Source organism: Periplaneta americana, chromosome 8 (genome assembly GCF_040183065.1).
Source record: "Periplaneta americana isolate PAMFEO1 chromosome 8, P.americana_PAMFEO1_priV1, whole genome shotgun sequence".
Classification (NCBI taxonomy): Eukaryota; Metazoa; Arthropoda; class Insecta; order Blattodea; family Blattidae; genus Periplaneta; species Periplaneta americana.
Genome location: NC_091124.1, coordinates 22,042,501 through 22,062,166, shown reverse-complemented (window position 1 = coordinate 22,062,166; position 19,666 = coordinate 22,042,501). Strand labels below are relative to the sequence as shown.

General features: G+C 35.7%; 1 protein-coding gene across 3 annotated transcripts in view; it reads right to left on the bottom strand.

The window, feature by feature from the left end:
- Nucleotides 1-19,666, bottom strand: part of Clbn (Nuclear export mediator factor NEMF homolog Clbn) — a 54,994-nt gene that overhangs the window by 4,943 nt on the left and 30,385 nt on the right. For all 3 annotated transcript variants that reach the window (XM_069832605.1, XM_069832606.1, XM_069832607.1), the window contains exons 9-16: nt 19,260-19,456; nt 18,189-18,369; nt 14,761-14,955; nt 14,377-14,519; nt 11,885-12,101; nt 10,220-10,547; nt 6,729-7,018; nt 633-841 (exon numbers count right to left, since the gene is read on the bottom strand). In XM_069832605.1, coding sequence (XP_069688706.1) covers nt 643-841; nt 6,729-7,018; nt 10,220-10,547; nt 11,885-12,101; nt 14,377-14,519; nt 14,761-14,955; nt 18,189-18,369; nt 19,260-19,456 — 1,750 coding nt within the window. In that variant the 3' untranslated portion in view covers nt 633-642. The remainder of the gene's footprint in view (nt 1-632; nt 842-6,728; nt 7,019-10,219; nt 10,548-11,884; nt 12,102-14,376; nt 14,520-14,760; nt 14,956-18,188; nt 18,370-19,259; nt 19,457-19,666) is intronic.

Sequence of the window (19,666 nt, the reverse complement as noted above, 5' to 3'; positions counted from 1 at the left end):
AATAGGTTGTGATAATAAAGATGCATGGGCATATTTACAGTACCGTTGAAATTTTGAAGTTGGTTAACCTGTGTTTATGTTGGCTGTCTTGTACTCATGAGAGAACGCCATTGGTCAATTATACACAAATAACATCAGAATGTGTAATATCGACTTTGCATATTGTTATTGACATGCATATCGATATGCATAGTCGTCTACGTTCTCGGTTTATTGTGAATAAAAAATTTTCATATTCTCGTTCTCTGCTTCTCGTTTTCACTCTGGTTCTCGTTCCCGGTTTATTGTGAACCAGCCTTAACTCGACTGAGGCAAGTGGAGACGCGGGCGTAATTTGAACTATCGCGATGACGATATACGAATGCAGGAGAAGTACAAGTGGCACTCTGGGATGCAGGACTCCACTGGCCTTGGTCGAGTAATAATTACTTCCACTACAGAAAATACAAACTTTTCATTCTGTACACACCTCTCCACTAATAACTCCAACATCAACATATTTTGTTTTCTTGTCTTTTATTGTTTTAATTTTCTGCACACTTCTTGGCACAGGAAATACTATAAGTTTACTGTACAGTTACAATTCACATACATACTTCCTAAATAAACGATTCCTCACTTTTAATTCTCACCTTTAAGTTTTCATTTCCGCAATTTTTGTAGCTGGGGAGCTGACAATTTCACTTTTCCAGGCAAATTCCTAGCAAGATTCTCATCCTTCACACTACGTATAAGATCCTTCTCCCTTGGTGATGTTGTACGTTCTCTCAAGAATATATTAATTGCTGTTTTCGCAGCCTTACCCCTTTTACCTGTTCCAGGGGTAAGTTTTACTTTAAATCTGCAACATTAAAACACAGCATATACAAGTTTTAACACCTGTTCTTGCAGTATAAATTAAAATAATAATAGTTATTTATGGTACTTGTGAGGTAAGTGCATCTTTATTGCGTGAGTGGCTGACACCTCGTGCTTAAATTACACGAGTGCAATAAAGATCACGCTCACAAGTACCATACGTAATTTTATCCATGACCACAACGAAAAATTATGTTTTATAGAAGAAAATATGTTGAAAATAAGTCCTCATATAATCACATATCATGGCATGGATTTTAGAATCGATACGTGTACTAGATAGGTCATGATGTAGGAGGCCATGATTAGTGAAGAATGGTATCTAAGGCGTTGGATAAATAACAAATTATAATTAATTATATAATTTTAATACATATTTATTCATTTTAAACGTGTATTTTCGTCTTTTTGAAGTTTCAGAGATTATTTAGAAGTGTTCACGGGACTATTGTGATTAAAATAATTTTACATTTTACTTCTGTAAACTTAAGAGGAATATTAAAACGTAATTAATCATCGTGTCTGTTTAGTTCAATTGACTAACGCGTGTTGTTATAAAATCTTATAAACTATAAACGAAACTTCGTAGGTTCAAGTCTCCTCGCCTCCCAAAAGGTAAATTATTACAAATTAAAAAAATATATACATATTAGATACGAATGCAATGCACAAATTACGACGTAGCAGATTGAGAAAAGAGAAGGAGATTGAGTGTATATTTAAGAAATGGTAATAAAGAAGTAGAGGTAGTGACATCTAGTAACTAATATATTAACTTCTTGAGTAATAGTTGAATGGAAAAGTATACGTGTGTGCCCGGGTACTAGGAAAATACTAATGAACTGTGAGATAAAGTTCAGACTGTGAGGTAAAGTCTTTATCTCACTAGTGAAATAAAGTAATGTTGAATAAAAGCCTACTTTACAAACGCAAAAGTATTTAGTAAAGGCATGTTTTTCGTTATGGTCATGGATAAATATATTTTACAAACTGTAAAAACACAAAATATTTCATGTAAACTTAACAGTTATATTACCTATATTTAAAATTTAAAAGCTTCAATCACATATTTATAACTTCTAATTAATATGAATTAAATATTAATGGACGATATTGTAACTGCCAACACCTATTCATAACTTTTAGCAGAACCTAACCAAATTTCCATAGCAACGAATAATAATAACAACAATAACAAACAGTTTCTGGAGCAACATAATTCGTAAAAAAAAAGCGCAGCACTTTACAAAATGGCATTGCTTTTCAGCAAGTTCATAACAATGGAGTTCTTATTATCTATACTAATAATAAATCTGTAGCCGAAATTTTTCTGGTAATTTTCGATTTTCCAAAAATAATTGGTCCTAACATATATAATTAACCGCCCTGAAACAGAAAATCGCTTTTTTTGAAATTTTTGTTTGTCTGTCTGTCTGTCTCTCTCTCTGTCTGTCTGTCTGGATGTGTTACCTTTTCAAGAGATAATGGCTGAACCGATTTATACGAAAATTGAAATATAAATAACTTCGTTGTAACTTAGAATTTAGGCTATATGGCATTCAAAATATTTTATTTAAAAGGGGGGTTTATAAGGGGACTTGAATTAAATAAATCGAAATATCTCCCTTATTATTAATTTTCATGAAAAATATTACATAACAAAAGTTTCTTTAAAAATAATTTCCGATAAGTTTTATTCTATGCAAAATTTTGATAGGACTGATATTTAATGAGATAAATGAGTTTAAAAATTACAATAACAACACCATCTAAGGCAGTGTAATGAAATAAAAAACAAATGACTTCGTCTATAAGGGGCCTTGGACAACAATAATCGAAAGCTATGAAACATAGTCTACAGAGAATGTTTCTATGTTTGTATGAAGTAATATCGGAAGCTAAATTAACCGATTTGTATAATTAATTATATTAATTCACCATTGGAAAGTGTAGTTTCTCTAGATGGATATAATGCTATAATGTTATTACAGTAACTTCTGAGTGAATCGAGGACAGGTAAGATTAAAATAGCTTCTTATGCACAGAAAAGTTGATAGGCTATTCTGTACATTCGTTTCCTGTATTTCCTAAAATAATTTTTATGACCAATATGACCAATATGATCTGGATCAATATGATCGCATTTTAATTTGTTTAGTACAATTTAAATTAAGTAACATAAAAAACTATTTATCCTTCTATCAAACACGAATGTTCCCTGGATCAAACGTCCTATTTTAATTATGTAATTACTTTATATTTATTTCTAATGGGTGCAGTGGAGCGCACGGGTACGGCTAGTAATCTTTATAAAAACAAATGTGAACAACTTTCAGTCATTTTTTATTTGTTCTGCAGGTCTGACTCAGAATCTCACAGAGTGAGGACAACTGTGGAGTACTGGTGAAAAGATGATAGTGGATAGGAGGAATGGAAGAACCCCAAGGAAAATTTCTTGTGTTCAGTTTGTCTACCACAAATTCCTTCATGACCCAGACAGGAATCGAACCTGGGTCGTCACAGTGTAAGACAGAGAGACTAACCAATCACCCATGAGCGTGTTTTTAGCTCTTATTTCAAGAAATTTTGCAGTACTGCTCAGTTCCTTGTATCTAAGGGGGTGATGGATGAAATTTCTACCATATACACTTTTTAAGGTTTTGTACAATTCACTCCCTTCCTGTAAGTATTCTTGCATATAAGTGTTTTTTTAGTGAGTTATTTTACGATGCTGTATCAACAATTCATGTTATTTAGCATCTGAATGAAATGAAGATGATAATGCTGGAGAAATGAGTCGAGGGTCCAGCACCGATAGTTACCCAGCATTTGCTCATATTGAGTTGAGGGAAAATCCCGGAAAAAACCTCAACCGGTAACTTGCTCCAACAGAGATTCGACTGGGCCATCTGGTTTCGCAGTCAGACGTGCTAACCATTACTCCACAGGTGTGGACATAAGTGTCATTATGATCAGATGAATGGTTTCTGAGTTATTGAAATTTAAAAAAAAAATTGCATACTTTCAAAATATATATCTCCGCATACAAAATTTAAATTTCATTCATGATTTTTTTTAAGACATCTCTGATATGCAAATCAAGCTTTCAGGTATAATACACGTCACTGTTCTTTAACAGAAAAACCACAATTTAAGTCACACAGAGTTAGTGTGCACTCAATGTTGGTTGCTTGACGTTTGTCAGCCCACTTTGAGGTCTGTGGATATAGAGGGAAAAATTGGATCAGTGTCTGGTAGAGTTCCCGGGTAGCTCAGTTGGGAGAGCGTTGGTACGTTTAACCAAAGGTCCCGGGTTCGATACCTGGCCCCGGAACAATCTCTAATATGGTTAGAAAAGAACTAAGTATCCAGAATTTTACATTTACATCTATAAACACAAAGAAAATTGTATGACTTGAGGCTTTCCCAGCGTTTGATATAGAATAACTCTTCTCGGGCTGAGAACCCGAGAAGAGTTATTCTAGAAAGAAAATTTTTAAAAAATATATGAGACTTCAAAAATTGAATTTTTAGTATTCACTAGTAAATATGTTTCATTTTTTATACTTCTAAAGTATTTAGTTTATCAAAAAAGCTATTGTGATTTGTTAAATATGGAACATACAAAATGAAAATTTCATGTCGCTAGCATCAAAATTTTAAGAGTCTTTACACTTTGAAAGTGACGAAATGCGCTGAACAAAAAAGTGGGAGAAAATGGAGTGTAAAGTTTGCATGGAATTCAAATTCAAGGGTGCAGTCATTTATATACGATGTAATTTTTACGCTTCCAAGTGCTGGAGAGCACTGAAACTTGCTCAACATATAAATAAGAAACTGCGGATTAATTTTCAAAATACGATACATATATCCTGCATTTTGATTTGATTGTCGATCTTCCATTACCATGTCACTTCTGTCTTGTGATTGGTTAATTTATTTACTTTGATGCAAACTTAAATTTGAAAGCTATAAACGAGTTTACTGTGAATGGTCGCATTTAATGGATTAGTTTCTAGACTTCATGTCAACAATATGTTTAGCCTATATTTAAGGCATCAATCATAATGCATACCGAAGGATCAACTAATAGTACATTATGCAACGAGCCTATAATGATAGTAATTAAGACGCAAGTATGTTTGTTTATGAAACGAGCGCAAGCGAGTTTCATAATTTTCATACAAGCATCTTAATTACCATTACAGGCAAGTTTCGTACGACTTTTTATGCTCGACCATATTTCTAACTTTAAATTATTCAAAAGTATACATTTTATTTGTATCTGACAGAAGATTGCAAGTGACCTTGTTCATAGCTCTTGAATTGTGAGATGTGCGCAGACGCGAAAGTATTGATTTTTTCCGAGGAACAATAATGTCATTGACCTTGATGTAATGCAGAGAATGTATAACCTGGAAATTGATTTAGAATTGAAAAACGAGATGACAAATTGAATTTATTTGAATATTATTTACAATTAACGCTCATTATTATAGTAACAGAACATAACCTTCTGCGACAGTATTGGATTTCCAGCCTCCATGACGTTTCCCTCGTCTTTCGATTGCATATCCGAGAATGATTGAAAACCTGAACTTTAATGAATAGGTGTACTTTAATGACATGCATTAAAGGACTGCTACCAGATGTATAATTGCTACATTTCGGCATGGTCGAGCATAAACTTACTATCAGTTCACTCAATCTTCTATCCAATAATGATTGATACAGCATTATCCACAAGGAACACTGAGTAAAAAAACACTTCGTATTTTGTCATCTTATTATCAGATAATGTCTTCCATTTCTTGTGGGGACTGATCCATGATTAATTTGTCAATTGTTGTTATTACTTTGTTAATATCACAAATTAAATGTAGGCCCGGTTTCTTCAACCTTTGTTAAAATGCACCTAACATAGCGTTAATTAACTGTAAGTTAAAAGTATGAATTGCTGTTAAAAATATTGCATTTCTTCAACTTTACATTTCACATTTTAACATTCTGTTTGTTAACTCTCTGTTAGGACCAGAGATCTAAAGTTTAACCATAACCTATAACCAAGTATAGGCTCACTTCTGTTTTCTGAACTCTGACAATTGCAATTCTCGCTTGTTTCCGTTGTTTGATTTAGAGAGGATAGAAGTCTTTCTATTCTCTCAGGTTTGATTTCTGCTTCTTTCCTCGTCTGTATCACAATAGCATGCAGCGGCGTATTGGTATTGCTGTTATGAAATGGAAAACACTGGAACAAAAAGAAATCGTGGGACTAATTTCTCTTCGTTAGAAAGAAACCTTCTGGAAATTATTTCGCAGTATAAACCAATTAACAAATAAACAAACAAACGTATATAAGTTGAAAGCGAAAAGTGAGGCTTGGCAGAAAATAGCCTATACCTTTGTATGAACTTCTGGTCTGTCAGATCACAGAAATCATCCCCTTTGTTTATATATTCTTGGATATCATTTTCTAAATAATTCAGATTTAAAGTTCGGCATCTAATGCACCAGCCATATTGGATACTTCTATGCTAACAGAGAGTTAAATGATTTAACTGCATGAAATTGGGCAGTTAAATTAACATAGGTTTTAACAGCCTGTTAGTACTAACAGTAGTTGAAGAAATGCTTCAACTGTTAAGTTTACAGTTAAAATGGAATAACACATTGTTATAATTTAACAATGGTTGAAGAAACCGGGCCGTGGACTGATAAAATGATCATTTTTGTCCTTCTATTTCTTTTTATACTCTGATGACATAATCAACTTCAGTATGTGTCAGTACAAAATATGTATGACAAGCCTGTTAATTTTTAATGCTGATATTTCACTACATTTTTCATGAAATTATTATGCGTCCACTTACTTATAATTGAGCAAGGTATTGTAAGGAGCCACAACAGGGACAGCGAAGAGCAGCTCATCCTCAGGCACAGGTGAACCTGTGAGAGAGTCCAGCATATCGACATCAGCTGTTACTGTCACCTCCTCTACAGCTTCCCCTCCATCTGATTCCTCCCCATCACCCACTGGTTTTGGGGCAGGTGCGGGTCTTGGGATTCGTGCAGCATTCTTCTTTTCTAGTTTCGACGAATCTTTCCCATGTGAATCTTTACCTTTCTTCCCCTTCTTGTTTTCTTTCCCAGTGCCTGCAGACTAACGAAAGCAAAAAAACCCAATTATCTCAAATACAAACCGTAATCATGAACTATAGGCAAAGCCACGAAGTACAGACATAAATTTACATGTTACCCAGCATTTAAACTACAGTGGAATCTCGTTAGCATGTTCCTCATTACCATGTTTTCCTGTTTAGTACGTCTATTTTTGGAAGTCCCAGCCCCAATTCCATTAAACATATATTAAAATTACCCGTTTACACATTTGACATCTCCCGCTTACTGCGTTCAAACTTGACAGTCAGTGGCCATATTGATGAACAATTGCACATCGAGTGCACATGCATTCTCTCTCCTACTCTCAACCTCTCAACTCCGCTGCCTACGCCAATGCAGGCACGCTGCTACTTCGTTTCCGTTAGAAAAAGACGAAGGAGGGCAAAGTCAGATAGTATCATCGGTAACTTGTTTCACTGTTGGTGGAAGCTTGTACGTAAGCCTCGAGTTTGTATGCCATGGATAAGAAGAAAGTAAGTCATATTGCGAGTGAAGAAAAATGGAACATAATTCAAGAAGTGGACGGCAACCCAGACATGAAATGGAATGACACTGTGCGGAAACTCAACATTCCTCTGTCAACACTAAATACAATAGTCACCACAAAAAAAAAAAAAATCGAAGCAGTGTATTTGGAAGGAAAAAGCAGCAAACAAAAACGTGTAGATGACGGTCACTTTCCAGAGTTAGAAAACGTGTTACTAAAATAGTTCAAACAAGCTGAATTCAAGAACCGTCACAGTCTAATGTACAGATGTTTCCAAGGCGAGACTGCAAGTGTGAATACTGACACTGTCGAATCGTGGAAAAATACGACACTTCCATCCATGATAGAAAAGTACAACTCAAATGATGTTTTTAACGCAGATGAGAAAAAAAATGTTTTTCAGTAGTACTTTTCTCAAATATGACGTTCAAATTTTTTTTGTCCCTAGAAAATCGAATTAATGAGATTCTGCTGTATGTCGGAAAAGTTTGGGCTTTCAATGGTGTGTTAAGATTTAATTTTTCTGACTTTCCAGAATTGCTTGCAGATTCTAAGTTCTGGAAAAGTTGCCTACTGCTAGTTATATCTTCAGCAATACAGTGTATTCTGGCTAATTTTTTCTACAAAACTGTGGCGATTATCGAAATGATGATATCATTTATTTAAAGTTATATTATAGCAACAATTCGCTCTAAAAATAAGACTTACTCACATATAAACATCATCCTTTTAGACTGTAATTTCAAACAAAATCATGTATTACAACAAAAATCATCCTTTAACACCATCACAATAATTGAATTCATTAAAAAATTACACTGTTTATAGAACTTCAACAGAGACACACAATAAATGCTGTAAATTTCCCTAAACACCATCTCTCTAGTTATCAATCAGTGTAAATGTTATTCCAGTTATTTTGTCCAAGGACAGGTCTTTCACTGCAAACCCAATATTCTCCAATCTTCCCTATTTTCTGCCTTCCTTTTAGTCTTCGCATGTGCATAAAACTTGATTTTTGTATATGCTCTGGAATTTCTTTATTTGAAGATGATGCTATGATTAATGTTTCACAACAGTATTTTAGAATATGTATGTACAGTAAGTTATATTTGATGTTTGTCTTGAGCTGTCAGCAAGTCAATTGTGAAATATTCGGAATATGTATGATAAGAACTTTCTTGTGTTGAATATTATTAACGTACCTTGTTAACATGTTTCGACCTATTTTCGGTCATCTTCGGAACTGGTCGTTGTTGGTCTTGGCACCTCTTGTTTCGTATGTGGGTGCGTTCGTAGTGTAGAGTCAAAGAGTGTATGTGTTTTGAAATTGAGTTGTGTGTTGAGAATATCGTTGGGGTGTGTTTTCGTGTGTCTGTATATTTCATGAATATTGTTCTAGTGTGTTGAGTTTCTGGCTTTTTGGTTGGATGTGCAGTATTTCCATGTCTGTGTTGACGTCTCTGTAGGTGTGGTTGGCATTTGTGATGTGTTCTGCATATGTGGAGGTGTTTTGTAATTTTGTTATGGCTGTGATGTGTTCTTTGTAACGTGTTTGAAATGATCTGCCTGTCTGTCCTATGTAGAAGTTGTTGCAGGTGTTACATTTGAGTTTGTATTTGTTTGTTTGTGTTGTTTGTGTGTTGAGATGTTTTTGCAGAGTGTTATTTGTTCTGTATGCGATGTTGTAGTTTAATTTCTTGAATGAGGTTGCAATTTTATGTGTGTGACATCAACACAGACATGGAAATACTACACATCCAACCAAAAAGCCAGAAACTCAACACACTAGAACAATATGAAATATACAGACACACGAAAACACACCCCAACGATATTCTCAACACATGACTCAATTTCAAAACACATACACTCTTTGACTCTACACTATGAACGCACCCACATAGGAAACAAGAGGCGCCAAGACCAACAACGACCAGTTCCGAAGATGACCGAAAATAGGTCGAAACATGTTAACAAGGTACGTTAATAATATTTAACACAAGAAAGTTCTTATCATACGTATTCCGAAGTGATACAGTGCTAAAAGTTGTGTAATCAAGATGTATAAAAAGGTAAAAGGTATCCCCGTAACATGCCATGAAGGCACTTGGGGGGCATGGAGGTAGAGCCCCATGCTTTCCATGACCTCGGCACTAGGATGAGGTGGTGTGGTCGGCACCATGCTCTGACCGCCTTTTACCCCCGGGAAAGACCAGGTACTCAATTTTATAGGAGGCTGAGTGAACCTCGGGGCCGTTCTGAAAGTTTGGCAACGAGAAAAAATCCTGTCACCACGTGGGGTCGAACCCCGGACCTTCCAGTCCGTAGCCAGCTGCTCTACCAACTGAGCTACCCGGCCGCCGTAATCAAGATGTATATGTGAAATATTTCAAAAGATGCCGTGTTTCTAATAATAACACAGATGGTAATGAGGATGACATTCTGAAGGAGGATTACCATTTGAAGAAGAATCAGTTCATGTTCAGAAGATGAAGCTCTTTCATTTTATAACATTTTCAAAGTGTAAGTCGTAATATAAAATGTTTTTATTTTTCCATATAGAACAACTGAAAGCTTGAGGTCGACATTGTACTAGATTAAAGCAAATACACTAATACCTACCAAATTACAAATGACTTTTAATCTGTTTTCAGTAAGTAATTCTATCATGAAAGTCATTCACACCAGTACCTGTAAAATTTCCATTCTTAACTTCCGTTCTTCCTCATCTTGAAACTTGTATTTCTCTTTAATCTTCTTCAGCTTTCCCCTCTGGCCTCGCTTCAACTGCTGTTGTTGCTGCTGTTGCTGCTGCTTCCCTTGCCCCTTTTGACCTTCTCCCTCATTATCACGAATGCTGTTGTTGCGTGACCTGTTATTTCCTTTCTTTTGCCGACTTGCAGACAAGGATGGTTTTAATGTAACTGGTTTGTTGTCTCCAAGAAAGATCACCTTCTCTTCTTCTGGTGACTGGTCCGAGGCTTGGATCAATGAAGTTGATGTCGTGTGTAACGTAATTCTGAAAAATGGAAGACAAATTAGAGGGCCTACTGTTTTTTTGTAAAACAGAAGAGTTGAGATACCATACTCCTCTAGCTATCTGATGGACAGAATTGTTTTCATGTGATGTAAACCTTATCGCACAGAGACCCAAGGTTTATTCCTGTGAAGAAGGTCATTATTCATAATTCAGTTTCAACTATGAACCCACGAATTTCATGGATAATGGCAAGCATGACAACGAAGCAGCCACCTAAGGTGACTTAAGATTCCAAAGATATATGAAATTTTATCAAGCTTAAACCCAAACCAATATTTATGTTCACTAGAGCACAGATCTTTTAAGTAATTGATTAACTAGCAGACTTACTCGTGTTAATTATGTAAGTCTGTGCGGCTTACAGCTGTTTCGGTGCTTCATCACACCATCCTCAGAGCCTACTAGATCTCGGCGTCATCTCGACCTTCTCTGCCTATTGTGTGGGTGCGTTTGATTGTTGAAAGTGTTGAAAAGTGGAGTCAAATAGTGTGTGTGTCATGACATAGCACAAGAAAATGGTTACAATCCAAACATAACAGACAACATCATAAGAAAGACAAAACAAAAACTTAACACAAAAACACGCAAAACACAACACAAACACAAGAACACAAGAAATATATCACACTAACATATGAAAACAAAAGCACACATAAGATCGCATCTTCATTTAGAAAGCAGAAATACAACATAACATACAGAACAGAAAACATACTACAAAGACATCTCAACACACAAAAAACACAAACAAATAAATACAACCACACAGGTGTATACAAACTCACATGTAATAGTTGCGACAAGTTCTACATTGGACAGACAGGCAGATCATTCCAAACACGCTACAAAGAACACATTAAAGCAATAATCAGAGGACACAATACATCTACATACGCCGATCACATAACCAATGCTAACTATACATACAAGAACATATATGCGGACATGGAAATCCTACACATACAACCCAAGAACCAAAAACTCAACACACTAGAACAATACGAAATATACAAACACACTAAAACACACCCCTATCAAATTCTCAATACACAGATCAATTTCAGTACACACACACACTATTTGACTCCACTTTTCAACACTTTTCAACAATCAAACGCACCCACATAACAGGCAGAGAAGTTCGAGATGACGCCGAGATCTAGTAGGCTCTGAGGATGGTGTAATGAAGCACCGAAACAGCTGAAAGCCGCACAGACATAATTAACACGAGTAAGTCCGCTAGTTAATCAATTACTTATATTCAAGTGTTAAAAGTAGTGTACGCAAGATTCAAAATGGACAGATCTTTTACTTACTGATTGCCTTTAACGTGTTCGATTTTGATCTCTGTGTCTGGAAATTCTAGTTTTCGATCCTCTGTTTGTCTCTTGCCGTCCTCCTCTTCATCCTCTTCCTCCTCCTCATCATCAGAGTCCTCGTTGCTACTGCTTTCATCTTCATTTTTAACATCATCAGTTTTCATTTCTTCTTTATGAACACCATTTGAAGGTTCAGCATTCTCCTCAACACCATCTGTTAAAAAAAGCTTATGAGTCATTACTTATGTTGTGCAATGCCTGCACTGTTAATGAAGATCAAACTTTCGAACATTTGTTCTAACAATATTGTAACAGGAAGGTATGAGAAATTTATCTGTTCTTCCTAAACCCAAACCTTCTCCAGAAAATTCCCATGTAGAGGTATCATTCAAGGGACGAATAAGACTGTTTGAAATCCGAAAACTTCGAAGGGAATCTTTCCACACATAGGCCTAGGTTTCCTATCTCGAAATGTTCCTCAAAGTGTGTTTTTCATTGGCAACATTTTGTCATGTTCTGGAAGGTATGAGACATGTCTCTGTATGTACCGGTATTATACAAATGAAGAGTTATATATCAACATATATATGACAAAGTTCTGTGTATTGCTATGCAACTGATAACAATTAATGTTCAGGACAAATGACATTGTTGCCAATAGTCTGGCATCAGACAACAACAACAATTCACGTTCTGTAACCTGAGCATGCATACAAGTTTTCCATATAGCACAAGTGAAAAAACGTTGGGGTGGACAGTTAACAAAACTTCCTAAGTTTGACTGAAGAAATAAATGTGTGCGCATCTCTGTGTGTATAAGGAAGAAGGTGGTAAGGTTTTTTCTTTTTTTTAACATGGACCCTGAATGAAATGTAAGTAGGCCTATACAAGAAGATACAATATTCTATACTTCTAGTTCAGAAAGTGATCGACGTGATTTAATTAATACTTTTGGCCACTTTAAGTATGATTTCAGACTTCCATCATGATTAACGTGAAATATGTTTTTGGGTATTTGTACCATGTTCTAAATGTACAAACATTCAACATATCGGAGCTACATATTTGCTACACCATTAGAGAAAAGAGAAAAGGGAATGGGGAAACCTATCTGTCGGATCAATTGCCAAGAACTATTCTCAAGGACAGAGAAGATAGGGAATCTACATGTTGGATCTATTACCAATAAGTATTCTCAAGGACTGAAAATAGGGAATCTACATTTTGGATCTATTACCAATAACTATTCTTAAGGCTAGCGAACCCATCTACTTCAGCCATTACCAAGAACTGTTCTCAAGGACTGAAGATAGGGAATCTACATGTTGGATCTATTACCAATAAGTATTCTCAAGGACTGAAGATAGGGAATCTACATGTTGGATCTATTACCAATAACTATTCTTAAGGCTAGCGAACCCATCTACTTCAGCCATTACCAAGAACTATTCTCAAGGACTGAAGATAGGGAATCTATAGTTGGATCTATTACCAATAACTATTCTTAAAGCTAAGGAACACATTTCTTTGATCCATTACCAAGAACTATTCTCAAGGACTGAAGATAGGGAACATATCTCTTTGATTCATTACCAAGAACATTCTCAAGGACTGGAGATAGGAAACCTATCTTTTGGATTCATTACCAGAATTACTCTCAAGGACTGGAGATAGGAAACCTCTCTTTTGGATTCATTACCGAGACTTATTCTCAAGGACTGGAGATAGGGAACCTATCTTTTGGATTCATTACCAAGGGAGATAGGGAACCTATCTTTTGGATTCATTACCAAGAACTATTCTCAAGGACTGGAGATAGGAAACCTCTCATTTGGATTTATTACCGAGACTTATTCTCAAGGACTGGAAATAGGGAACCTATCTTTTGGATTCATTACCAGAATTACTCTCAAGGACTGGAGATAGGAAACCTCTCTTTTGGATTCATTACCGAGACTTATTCTCAAGGACTGGAGATAGGGAACCTATCTTTTGGATTCCTTACCAGAATTACTCTCAAGGACTGGAGATAGGAAACCTCTCTTTTGGATTCATTACTGAGACTTATTCTCAAGGACTGGAGATAGGGAACCTATCTTTTGGATTCAATACCAAGGGAGATAGGGAACCTATCTTCTGGATTCATTACCAAGAATTACTCTCAAGGACTGGAGATAGGTAACCTATCTTTTGGATTCATTACCAAGAACTATTCTCAAGGACTAGAGATAGGTTTTCCCATTCCCCTGTCTTTCCTGATGATGGAGCCAACAAGTAGTTCTGAAATGTTGGATGTCTCTACTTTGTACAAATACCCATCTTCTTGCTACTTTGTTAAATTAAGTTCTCAAAGCACTTGTACCGAGATTAAATTGAAGGAATACATTTCTCTTGATTTTGTAAATAATTTCACGCAGTTAATTTCGAACTTCTGCAGGCAACTGAATGATGAGATACATAATTTCATATTTATACTTAAGTAATATTACCATTTTCTGCAACTTCATCCTCACTGTCCATCAATTCAATCTCTTGCTCCTGCTCAGTTGATGTTACGGACATTGCATCCATTGTAGTTGCAATGGACGAAGCATCATCCTCTGCACTTCTCACCCTTCTTTCATCCTTATGTCTGTAATGCGAGAAATTCCAGTTACTTTAACCCTGCACCTTCCATAAAATATACTACAATATAAAATATAACATCATTTATACAAAAATGGCAATGAGTGTGGCCCGTCAAGCATTATAATTCTCTCGAAGTGGGTCAATGGGAAAACTGATTAGCCCTGCTATAGATGAAATGAAGGACATACAGACTAACTTCTCACCAGTGTCACAGTGGAAATCCATGAAATTTAAAAATGTTTTACCTGAAAACAGAACTGTCTTCAAGCTTAAACATGAAGCTGAAACCCATGATGAGGTGGCAGGGAGGCAAGTAGTTTTTCTTGCCTCGGATCATGAAGCTACCTGTGGTCAAGTATTCTCCAGCGGGCGCCGTCTTTGACACCTGGTCACTTTGCACCCACCATGCATTTGTCACAACTTTTGCATCCCATGCAACACTGTAACCCACAAATCATACCACAACATTTTAACACTATGTTACCAAATAGTATGGTTAAAAATAAAATGTGTGTGTGGGTGCGTGGGTGCGTGCGTGCGTGCGTGTGTGTGTGTGTGTGTGTGTGTGTGTGTGTGTGTGCGCGCGCGCGCATGCTCGTTATCTCTTTGATTCTCATAGTATCGCACATAATTTACAAGGTACTAAAGTGTGCAAGAATATAAAGATAAATTTTACTGAAGAACTATTAAGTTATTTAAAACAAAAATATAAATAAGTAACTGACTGACTCACTAACTAAATAAATAAATAAACAAACAAATAAACAAGCAAATTAATTAATTAATTAATTAACGAATAAACAACTTCACTGATCTTGATGTCGTTTCCATCATCTTCTGAATTCTAGTGAGTTTCAGTTCAGTTCAGTTCAGTTCAGTTCAGTTCAGAGGATGAAGGAAATGACATCGAAACTAGCCAATTGGATTAAATAACACTTCAAATTAAATATTAAGACAGTGAAGTTGTTATTTATTTATTTTATATAACTTAACAGTTCTTCAGTGATATATAAGCGTTAAAAGAGTGTAATCAAGAATGGAAAATTGTAAGTGAGGTAACATATCATCGGTTTACAAGCAAAATGCAATAAGTTAAAATTATTACTTCTAAGAAAAGGGCGTTTTTCTTCTCACGAAACTAAATCCTCAAAATATTATTATTTTTGATAAGTTGTTTCTGTTTAAGTGTATTTCATTTTCCAATTCTAAGTTTATACACACATTATGTGCATATATGCAGTGGAGCAAGTGGACAGCTTTCAATACTTGGGATGTACTATAAGCAATAACATGAGCTGCTGTCAAGAAGTCAAAAGGGGAATAGCAATGGCAAAGGAAGCTTTTAATAGAAAAAGGAGCATCTTCTGCGAACCTCTGGAAAAAGAACTAAGGAAGAGACTAGTGAAGTGCTTTGTGTGGAGTGTGGGATTGTATGAGGGCAGAAACATGGACATTATGACGATGTAAAGAGAAGCGACTAGAAGCATTTAAAATGTGGATATGGAGAAGGATAGAGCATGTGAAATGGACAGACAGAATAAGAAATGAAGCTGTGTTGGAAAGAGTGGGTAAAGAAAGAATGATGCTGAAACTGATCAGAAAGAGGAAGAGGAATTGGCTGGATCACTGGTTGAGAAGAAACTGCCTTCTGAAGGATGCACTAGAAGAAATGGTAAACAGGAGAAGAGTTCGAGGCAGAAGAAGATACCAGATAGACGACATTAAGATATATGGATCATATAAGGAGATTAAGAGGAAGGCAGATAATAGGAAAGACTGGAGAATGCTGGGTTTGCAGAATGCTATGAATACGCCTCTTTCTCAGAAGAATTATTTTTTACTTAATGTGTTTTGCTCGTAAATCGACTATATTTGCATATAGTTAAAGATATATATTAAGAAATTGAAATGTTCAAAAGAGGGGGGAGGGAAGTCTTAATTTACTATCAACAAGTCACAAGGTATAGCTGTCAATACTGTATTACAATTTGGTGACTGAGTGTAGCTGTGAGTTCAAACACAGCCAGAACAATGGATTGATTTTAAAGATAGTAAAAGCATCCTTAGACGTTATGGTGTATGCAATGGATAAGGTACACAATTTTACATTGTATGAAAGCCACAGTTATCGATTCGACTCCCACTTAATATATAAATATTCGCCACTTGAAGACTGATTAAATGTTTCTTCAATAAATGTACCATTTAAATATTATGAAGTACTTAACTATCAGTTGGAAATTCTAAATCATCTTCTGCACTATTTAAAATATATAATGCTTATGTCTTGCTTAGCCTAAACCGCATTTGCAAATCTTTTTCGTCCATTGTATTAAAATAATCTTCTCTTTCGGAAATTAGTCTCGCCTATCTTGGTGAGAAATCATCATTTTCAAATATTAAGTCCATTATTGATTGTACTCGCCATGATGAAAATTATTGTCGTTAATGCATCATTAATTATTTAAATGACCAAATATTGATCAATTAACTTAAATGTAGTTTAATGAGAACTTGAAGTCCAATTTGTGTCCATTTAAGTGTCAATTAAAAAGACTTTAAGTAACAAAGTTAAATAAGCTTGATGAAATCGGCCCTAAGTACCTTATCCAGCAATTAGCATGTGGAATATTACACACCAGAAGAAGTAATACTTCAAATTTCAAGGATATGTTTAAGAAAATATAGGACAAATGTTGTTGTTGTTGCTGTTGTTTTCTAATGCCAGGCGTTTGACAAAGTCATTTGACCTCTTGCACTCCAATATTTTTCAAAGATATTATCATGGCCAGACACTGAAGCACAGATTTTGAGGTGTTCCGAATCCATTTCTTGGTTTGAGTTGCACAATGGACAGTTAGGGGACTGATATATTCCAATTCTATGCAGATGTTTGGCCAAACAATCATGGCCTGTTGCCAAACTAAATGCAGCTACAGACGATTTTCGTGGTAAATCGGGAATTAACTGTGGATTTTGATGCAGAGAGTTCCATTTTTTCCCTTGGGATTGTGTTATCAAATTTTGTTTGTTGAAGTCTAAGTATGTAGATTTCATAAATCTCTTCACAGAGTAATACGTAGATTTAGTAACAGGTCTGTAAGTAGCAGTGCTGCCCTTCTTTGCTAAAGCATCCGCATTCTCGTTTCCCAGGATTCCACAATGGGATGGTATCCATTGGAATACAATTCTTTTATTGAGTGATATTAATTGAGAGAGCATTTTAGTTATTTCTGCTGTTTGAGATGACGGTGTGTGTTTAGAGACTATTGATAGAATAGCTGCTTTGGAGTCTGACAATATAACTGCATTCTTAAATTTATTGATGTGGCATAGAAGATTTCTGAGACATTCACTTATTGCAATGATTTCACCATCAAAACTTGTTGTTCCATATCCAAGAGATCTATAAAGTGAGAAGAGACAGCACGTAACACCTGCACCGGCACCTTGTTCTCTGGAGATCAAGGATCCGTCAGTGTATAAATGAAGCCAGTTTTGTGGAGGGTACTTAATATTAATTGTCTCTAAAGACAATTGTTTCAGTATTTTAGTGTTTACTTCTGATTTCAGTATTTCTTCTGTTAAATTTAGATTATCTTCTATATTTAATAGAGTTAAAGGGTTTGGTTTAATAGGACACAATGTAATTACACATGTTTCTTTCACATACCTGTATGACACAGCCATAGAACCTGCTTCGTTGAGAGTTTTGGGTGGTACTGGTTCTCCAGACGGGTTCTTGATCACAATACTGCTGGCTCCCTGGATGTCTGCATGGACATAGATGTCACCTGGACGCATGTATCGCTTCACTATCAGTTCATTCTGCTGTTGGTCTCGTCCGCCAATCACTGAAGGAAGATTAGTCACATTTAATAAATTATTTACCAAGCTTTTAAATGACAATTAGTCACCACATATTCATTCTTGTACATAAGTATCAGGAGTTGTAAAAAAAAAGTAATCCTCATTTCATACAAGAAGACTCCACATGTCAACAAACATAACGTAAAATCTTTGCATGCCCCAATTGCTGATTGGTTATGTTCGTGCCAGAGTATGAGGCATACATCGACACGTGTGGAGCAATTATTAAAACAAATAACATCTGAGCAACACAGCACTCTGCCAACAGCAAAACAATCCTGGATCAACCTGACTGTTGAACACAAATTGTCGTTGTTTAGTCAACTGTCCAAAGACAGGTCTGAACCCCACAAGTGATACCAACATGGCACCACTTAAGAGGCAACTAGGCCAGGAGATAATGGGGTAAGGTGGCCAGTTTCTTTCCCCCTCCATTGCATACATCACCGACTAGCTACATATTACACAGTCAGACTTCAGATGCATACAAACAATTGAGGGGCTTAGAACAAAAGCAGGTAAGTGACATTATTAAAAAAAAAATGAGGTTAAGTGCGTGTTGTGATAACCCAAAAGGATGTTTCTTTGGGATAAAATCAGGTAAGTGATCACACTGTGCAGTGCTGCTATATGGACGTCATTTCACCAAACTAGTGTATAATGTTCCATTGCATGTAGAACTTTAACTGTAATTTTCTCAAAACTATGTTTCCATCACTTACCTGCTTTTTGTTCTAAGCCCCTCAATTGTTCTTCCTCTGACACATATCATCAAGTGAGATGTACCACCTATTACTTGAATAAATAAAATAGTTAATATAATTCCGTAATTCCAACAAAAGCAGTTTGAATATAGAAAAATATTGAAACTGACCTAGATAATTCTCAGAACTGATAAACCAGAAGAACTTCTCAAACCAATAGACTTTTCTTGCTTTATTAATACTGGTCATTGTTTGGACTTCTTTCAAAGTCTGTTTTGTTCTCTTCTCAGCAGATTTCAAAGCTTTACCATGTGATTCTATAGTTTTCTGCTGCTTTTTTGCTGCACTTCTTTTCTTGTCATAATACCTAAAACAAAAATGTTATACTTAGAAGATACGTTCAACAGTGACTTAATTTTAATTACAACCATCAGCATTATTCTTGAGACTTCAAATCAGTCACTTAACCCAGTGTAACTATTTAAAGATTATCATTAATCCAGTTCCACTGCAGCATTATACCCCCATGGTTTGACTATGAAAGACTACGCAGGACAGCTGGCAGCTAGTGACATAC